This window comes from Apaloderma vittatum, unplaced genomic scaffold (genome assembly GCF_000703405.1).
Source record: "Apaloderma vittatum isolate BGI_N311 unplaced genomic scaffold, ASM70340v1 scaffold26523, whole genome shotgun sequence".
Taxonomy (NCBI): Eukaryota; Metazoa; Chordata; class Aves; order Trogoniformes; family Trogonidae; genus Apaloderma; species Apaloderma vittatum.
This window is the reverse complement of record NW_009709045.1, coordinates 1,586-10,138: the sequence shown is the minus strand read 5'-3', so window position 1 is coordinate 10,138 and position 8,553 is coordinate 1,586. Positions and strand designations below refer to the sequence as shown.

General features: G+C 38.0%; 1 protein-coding gene across 1 annotated transcript; it reads right to left on the bottom strand.

The window, feature by feature from the left end:
• Window positions 1–219: 219 nt before the first annotated feature.
• Window positions 220–7,943, bottom strand: MMADHC (methylmalonic aciduria (cobalamin deficiency) cblD type, with homocystinuria; the record flags this gene model as incomplete). Its single annotated transcript, XM_009866788.1, has 6 exons — window positions 220–537; window positions 1,734–1,820; window positions 4,747–4,877; window positions 5,457–5,562; window positions 7,352–7,569; window positions 7,799–7,943. Coding segments are annotated over 6 exons (882 nt in total), but the record flags the coding sequence as incomplete, so codon positions are not given.
• Window positions 7,944–8,553: the final 610 nt, after the last annotated feature.

The window sequence follows — 8,553 nt, the reverse complement described above, 5'->3', positions numbered from 1 at the left end:
TCTGTTATACACAGAAAGACAAAATGGTTAAGAGGTGTGGCTTGTAAGATTATATTAAAAAAGGATATGCGGATAGCTATGTACATGTGTTTGAACTCATTCCAGATGACAGAAACTCAGGGCTTAGAATTCAGATGGCACATCAAGGCATCTGTTAGAATGTTGCCAATTAATACTCTAAGTCACATGTGGTGAACACATAGTCACAAAAATTAAAATAAATAACAGCTACTTTATTATCTAAGAACACTTTAAAGTGTGGCATTTCCTGACAATGCTTAGAGAGAATCATCAAGTAAAAGAATGCAAAGCTCATAAGAACTTGTGAAACCCTGCTGACTCCTAGTTCCCACTTAGTTTTCTCATGATAGGGCTATCAGGTTCAGCATTAGTGAAAATACTTCCTACAACCACATGAGTGCCCCAGATGTTATGACGAATAACTTTGCAGCAGCCAAGATCATCAACGGAAAATCCCAAGTGGCGGTAGCGTTCATCTGTTTCAAACAGAGTGTTGTTTGTGTAAGGTCCAAAATACTAGGTGGGGGAAAAAAAAAAAGAGAGAGCATTTTTCACGTGAACATGTCCAAGAACATTTAAACATCAGAACTACCCCTTTTTAAAACCAGGTGGTGGAGCACCTTTGGTTATACCGATACTCCATATTTTAGTATTTTCCTTCGCTACTGACATAGCACTGAAATCAAATCAGTGTGTCTGAACGTCTAATCAGTCACACACAGGAAAAACCTCAAGTGCTTTGGAAAGGTTCTGCTACTTCTATGGACACAGAACAAAACCAAGAAGTACCTTTTCAATGTCCCCGCTATCCCCCAAAGAAAGAGGCTTTGAGGAGCAAAAATGGTGTGAATTTGGAACTGGCACTTCAGCCGCTTTATCTCAGAAGGAAGCTTCTGAACACAAACATACTACTGAAGGACAGGTAATCAGTAATGAAATAATTGCTGAATTACAAAACTTTATTTTACTCAATCCATAAATTACAGAACCTGATTTTAATCCATAAGTATTCTTTAAATGCAAGGCATTTCTGGGAAGTTTTTAAGCACTATACACACCTTCAGCTGCCTGTTCACCTCATGTAGCACAGCCTTTCTGGGTTGCTTTGCTTAATAAAAACCCACTAAACTGAGCTTTGCCATGATTACATTCAACTATGATATGGTTTTAACGGTCAGTTCTCAGGCAAAAGTACATGTATGCTCAGGCTTTGAAAAGTTCAATCCTCTCTTTTAAGTTTTAAGACTCTGCTTTGTAGATATCTTGGTAAGAAACAGTCAGGTCCTCCAGAGAACTGGTGCAATCCAGTAATGAATGCCAACACTGTTTGATAGCAACAAGCTATTCATTTTTCAGGGCATAACAAAGACTTTACCAACTAGGTCAAAGAGGCTTTTTCAAAATGCTCATCTACACCAACAGGTGTCAGGACTACCAAGTTACCTTTGGAAGGTGTAACCAGCTTGCTTTGCAGTGACTGACAGCTTCCAGGCATGAAACTTCTAGTTAGCTAAAATTCAACTTTACTGCTGAACAAAGTTCTCCGAAGCGCTAAGTACAACGACAGCTGACACAGCACACAAACTGGCTCAGGGTTACTCTCCTACCTTAATTTATGAAACCAATTATCCTAGGGTAACAGTTTTTGTTTTAAAAACCACCTATCTAGAATAGAAATATTGCTGCTGGTTAGGACACAGCGCGTAACTCACCGCCAGTCCAGAGGATGGATCGATAAAGTCAGCCCAGTAGCCTTCAGAACAAATTGCATAGCATATTTCCTTGGCACCATTAATGAACTTCAGATAAAAACAAAGGGAAAGAAGGACGACGAATGAGGTTTGTTATGTATATATATACAGACACCAGAAAACATGAAATATTCTGAAAATGAAGGAGCACAGATTTCTTTTGGCCTCTACTAAGTAGTGAGAAATTCAACACACTTTCAATAAAAATATTAATAAGAGGATTAGAATTAATGACATACATTAGTCTACTCCCCTTATACGAGGTTTAAAAGGGTTCCTTGTGCCAGTCAGTAATGGATTAATAGTTTGTACAGGTAATAATCGCTTTTATTATTCATGCAGATTGCAGTCATACCTGTTATTCTCTTTAAGAAGTCAACCATTACTTCATGTATTCCTGTGTTATTTCCATGAGTTTACAGATCTCACCTAAACTCCACAAATTTGACACTAAATGTAGCATTAAATATAGTTTTATAAACATATGTAAAACACAGTTTCACTGAAAGGTCTTAGCCTACAGGAGACTATTATTTAGTCCTTCCCACACTAAAAAAGTTTAACTGCAAATGACTTTCAAGTACATTTTAGTTTTCTGTCATCATAGCAAACAGTTCCACAAACACTGGACTTTTACAGCAATCTACAGCAATTCTTTTGTTGTAATGAATTGGTGGGCTGGAGGAATGGTGATTGCCAAATAGGCAGAGTTTGAAATCAAAGTTGTAGGTCATGTGCCAGTTACACTAGTGGACATCAACTGATGTTCCTGAAAAAGGTATTTTCAATTAAGCAACGCGCGTCAAACCTCTCCCTTCTCTGAAGAGGCAGCTTAAAGAATGTACTTTTGTAGCAAACTTTTTCTCAAATTAGTTGATGTGAAACAGGCTTTTAAAAATTATTATTAAATCTTTGGTGTTGAGATGCAGCTATGTGTTTGTCAGATACAGAAGAAGATTCAATCAGGTAAACATAAAGCTGGGCTCCTGTATTCTGACATCAAAACACAGATTACAGAGCACATTTTTTCCACAGATAAATCAGCAAGAACAGGAGACCTCGGTTATTTGCTTCTGATCACCCAGACCAGCAGTTTCCAACAGGTTTTATCAGGGCCAGCAGAGACTCACAGAAAACTTTTGAAGAAATTCTCAAAGGTGAGGAAAAAAAACCCCCACAACCCAAAAAGTCAAGACGCATGCTGGTTCTAAAACCACCCAGGCACTCTGAGAAAAAAAGTGGAAAAATCTTAACAGTTGAATACAGTGAGCTAGAGTAAAGGACAAATAGAATTCACACGGCTTCCTCAAAATGTGAAATCCTCTAATCTCATACAAAAGTAATACTTCTAACTTCAGAATAAATATACTGCTTTATTTCCTTTCAGTTATAAAAACTGGATTGTTCTCTATAATTAGTGCCCCTAGCAGCTCAAGGTTTCAAATTTACAGAAATATCACAGCTACTCAGCTCTCGGCCCTTCATGGTCCAAAGCAAGGGAAGTTTATCTTTTACAGTAATCTGTTCTGTATTTCAAGGTTTCACGGCTCTGATGACTAACTCTTTTTCAACTGTAAATGAAGTCACAACTATAGGTAAGCCATCTGAAGGCAGCATTTTAGGCATACTTTTCTGATACAGCAGCACATCTTCTGCTCCAGGGCTGTGAAAATCCCCCAGGAATCACGCAGAGCGCAGTTCATAAACACTTGAGATTCACTACTGTAAACATTTTGATTTGGCTATATGAACCCCTCATTCCTTTAGCACAAGCCTCTCACATTAAATTAGTAATTTTAAGGCTACCTCTAACCATGGATGAAGCAAACAAACAGACCGTTTTCTTGCGAATTTGCTGTTAGTAACCTTTAGGCCGCGAGGTTACATCCAACATCCTAACACCCCTCCAATGACTGTATTAGACTTGACAGGGAGGTGCACAAGGAAGAAAGATGCCAATTAACATATAATTAGACCAGATTACAACGCCAAAGACCAACAGACCATAAATAATTCAAAGAGAAGAACACACTAAAATGAAGGGAATTTTAATTTGTGTGTAATCTTTATGCTGATCCTTCAGACTGCTTCTTCCTGTTTTGTGGTAACCCTTACGCTGCCTTATACAGGCCACGTTTGCAGTTCATAGGATTTCAAAAAGGACATTGCTAGGGTTTTCAAACATCAATATGACCCTCATCACACAGACGAAAATCCCACAGGATTATTTTTACTAGTTTTAGAGAACGTGTAACAAGTAATACGTAGATCGGTTGGATTTTGAGGAGCTAAAAAAAAAAAAGAAAGCCAGCGGTGGTGAACACTGACACCTGCTGGAGCGCACACAAAGAAATGCTGAAAAATGTGAAATAAACCGATTTTTAGAGACCTCTAGTGGCAATGGAACAAAAAGACAACAGAACAAGAAAAAAGTTTACGCTGCTGGTTACAGTGTAATAAATAACGGATACCCAGGCTAAAAGCATTAATCACACTCCTTGTCAGAACGATAAAAAAAAAATCAAAAATAGAGCAACCACTTTGGACAAGTAAGGGCACTCATCGACAGACTCTGGACTAAAATAACAGTTACCTCCCAGGGAAAAATAAGAGAGCAGTGAAATCCTACAAAACACGTACTAAAGCTGAAACGAGGCAAGAAAATAGTCGCTGCCCTTTAACTGCAACAGGACAAAAATCGAGTATCTTTATTCATTTACTGTAGCCTTTTAGAACATCCAGCATATTTTTTGACTCACTGCACTACAATTTAATAGTTCTGAGACATGAATGCAGTCAAAAAACTACAAAGCTGAGGAAAAAAGTTACCTCCGTTGAAAACATATGATTAGCTCAAAAAAAGCTCTAAAAGGTAAGATGGTATTACTAGTAGAGCTAGAAAGAGACTGAAATATAGTTTACAAAAGATCCATCTACAAGTGAAAATAAGCAGATGCTCATGTCAGCTACTTACATTTTCTAAGAGCATTTCTCTCTCATCCTCCACTTCTTGACTCCATACAGTCATATCATTTTTAGTCTTCTGGGTGACAGTTAACACCGTCAAACGGCTGGCATTCACTTCTGGAAACATTGACTCAAAGTCTAAAAAAAGTGAAGTCAGCATATTACAGCTCGCTCTTACAGTTTAATCAGAGTTTTTCAGTATTAGACAAATTACTGACCCTACTTTAGAGCCTTCCTTTCATTTAAATCTAAGATGTGCATGTGTTTTTCACATCAGATCCAGCAAAGAGCATGCTGTGACGTTGCTTTTGCAGCAATTAATGCACCTGGTAAGGTCCCGTTAAAAGCAACTCGGGGAGCGGAGTTTCCTAAGACGCAGCGCCAAAAGCTTTGTCACAAGCCAGTCTTCCGATAGCGAGTTAGCTACAGAACCTATCTGACACTAGAGCAGCAGCTGAAAGTTAATCCCCACCCCAGCAGCTCCTGAATTTAAAAGGCATTGAATTTTTTACCAAATACTAAGGTTTGTCAGCAGTAGAGTTTGTCAGCAGTCCTCATTTTCCAGCATGTATTTTTCTTTTGTAAAATATAAAATCTCCAGATTACCCTTTTCTATCACGCATTCTGTGAGATCAATTACACCAGAGTGCTTACTTGCATATTTTTACATTTTAAAAAGTTGTCATTTTTTAGCTGTCAATAAAAGTGAAAATTTACCTTTTTGTAACAGTTCGGGACAAGCTTGTACTGCACACTCTACCTTTGCATTTTCAAAGTAAGTTTCAGCATTATTTATTTGCTGTTTTTGTGGAACATCAGCACCCTGAGAAAAACAAAAATTGTAACTTTTTCATCCATAAATGTGTAAGAGGAATAACTCTGTAGACTAGACTATGTTTCTGTGACTAGATGTCCACTGACAGGCAGTTTCACAGAAGGATCATTTACAGTGAGAATTTTTTCAAATAATAAAAGTGGAACAGATATAGGTATTACCTATTACTTAAACGTACACAGAAATTTTAAGTTTTACATTTTATTGCAACTGTATTATCTCAAAGCCTTAAGAAATAAAGGGTTGTTTTTTTTAAATATCCTTCTGGAACAACAGTATTCAATGCAACAGTGATTTCAGACATACACATTACCTGAGCTAGAATAAAACTTTATTCTGAAGTTACGCAACATTTCTAGAGCTCTGAACTATCAGTATTTTCAGCTTTAGCTGTCGTAGATTGAAAAGCAAAACAGTTTTCCAATAACACCGTTTTAGTCTTTGCATTTTTTTCAGTTCTATCACTATTATAAAAAAAAAAAAGAAAAGCAATCTCAAAACAGATTCTTGTGGTTATATTATAAACAGAGCAACCCTAAGTTAGACGTACAACATTTAAGCTTGAAATGCCCTTAAGAAGGTAGCAACAACAGCTGCCTCCTGCTACAGTTACTGTGCAATATGCACAGAATAGCTTAACACAGTTCTAGCTCTTTGCCATAATTTACAGGAATTTCAGTACATGCTGAGTACCTACCGGAAGTCCCATCAAACCCCTGTAACTGAAAATTTGGGTTCTCTCCTAAGGTGAGTAGGGTAGCATTTTCGTTAGCTAAATGCTGTTCATGCATCGTAACTGCCGCCGGTGGGAAGCAGAGCTGACTCTCGCTGGCTGCCTTCTGAATACCTTGCCAAACCTGCCTCTACTCTTCCCAGGTTCTCCCTTCCATTTGGGACAGCAACGGCTTCACTGGGGATTTTATTGCACAAGTCATCTTGCTAGAAAGATGTGTGTTCAGTGCACCTGGCTTGCACCAACCAAACAAAAGATCACAGTTTTCTGTTGGGCTTATAACTGGAAGCATGATCCGCACGAGCTGAAAACAGAATCTGGGGAGCTCACCAGAAGCTTATGTTTTCTGAACACTTTGGAATACAACGCTACATTTACCAAAAAAACCCAACACTATAAAGCTTTTTTTTACAATGGAGATTTGCTAGTTGACTTCTAAAGTCTGAGCACATCACAGACTCTGAGCGCCCGGAAAGCTGAGCCAGCAGCTAGCAGCACGGAATGTTTGCTGAAACGCAGAGATCACACTAGCAATTATCAAGCTATTGACACATCTGACTCGCTGCAAGCTCTGCCATGGCCAAAATGCAGCCTCATCGTGTGACCTGAGGTTCAGGTACATTGTTCTGCTGCTCCTGTTTGATTTCAGTGTCTGTCAGAACCGAGCAGGCAGATCTAAGCACTGTCCAAACTACTAAGTCCAGATCCATTAAATAAAATACTGAAGAAACTAACAATTGTATTTGATAAAAGATGGTGAGACTTTGGTCAAGATCAAGTTTTGAAATTGAAGTTGTCACTACTAAAAAGCTATTTCACCAAGCACTACTTAGTAAAAAAGAATCACATCCCCAAATACTTCTACTAAAAGACCAAACTTCAGCTAAATTCTGTTTAATCTCTCACTCACCACAGCTGAAGTTGACTTTTCTACATGGTTTGAAAGGTGAATAATATCTTTTTTTTTTTTAAGAGGAAGTGAGACTAATTACATTTCTCTTAGACAAGAAATACCAGTTTCACAAAGAAGCAGCCTGTTCTTACCTGAAATTCATTTATGTACTGTGCCATTACAAATTCATGCCTTTCACTTGTTGAAGGCTCTGCTAATATATCAGGAAGACTTTTTGAAGCTTGGCCTTTCTTCTGAGAAGCAGTGCCATTTAGGTGACAGTCAAAACCAATATTACCAGGCAGCTGGAATCTCTGGTCCTGCGGGCCAAACGGACCCATTACTTCATCTGGCCATACTGTTCTTGGACCTGCAAAAGTCAAAGCCTTGCTTTAGCTATCACATCTAAAACAAAAGAGAAAAAAAAACCAAAAACACCCTCTCCCATACAAATATCTGTATTTGATCACCATCATACAAGGTCAAAGCAAGCACAATGCAGAAGTGCCTTGATATAAAAAGCACACTTCAGGATTTATATGCGGCGCACAGTTCTGATAGCACACGAATTCAAATAAAATGAATTTGCTTTTTCTTACACAAATCAGGAGGTGTAGCAGCAACATGAGGCTCATCTGAGCCAGAGGAACCTGCTGTAGAAAAAGCCTTGGGATTTACAACTCTTTTGACTAAGGAATAAAACCCTGGTAGGTAGGTGACCAATCTTGCTCTGCTACAGAGCACCTGAGAAGACAAAAACAAGATAAGTATTACAAACTGCTGGCAGAAATAGTAGTTTAAGTACAGCTTTACGGATCACAAGAGAAATCCTCACCCAATAATTAAATTACAATTTTAATTGCGATCAACTGTGTTTCCATAAAGCCAAGTTTTAAAAGAATTTTATTAATACTTCTGTATTTTACTAGTAATAGCATTTTAAGCAAAGGAAAAGCCTTGAGAACACTTACTGAAAGGCTTCCTCACATGTGGAAAAGAATCCATGAAAAGCTGAAATAACACCACTGAAACCCCACAAACTAAGTTAGGGATGAAGATTGTTTTCATGATTGTTTCCATGCATGTAATTTTTTCCACAATTGTCACAAATTTATCACAGAATTGATTACTACAAATATCTAGAAATATTGTTAATCAAGTAAATACTGACACTCGAGACACCACCCAGCCTATGTTCCTACTTCTCCATTTCAGCCTCCTTCTTTTGCTCTCAAAAAAAATCTCAAAATTTAACAGGTGCAAAATGTTAGTGCAGCCAGGTTTATGCAGATTTGCAAACTCTGTACATCCACATATTTACAACCAAGTATTAAAGCAAACAGATGAGTATGAC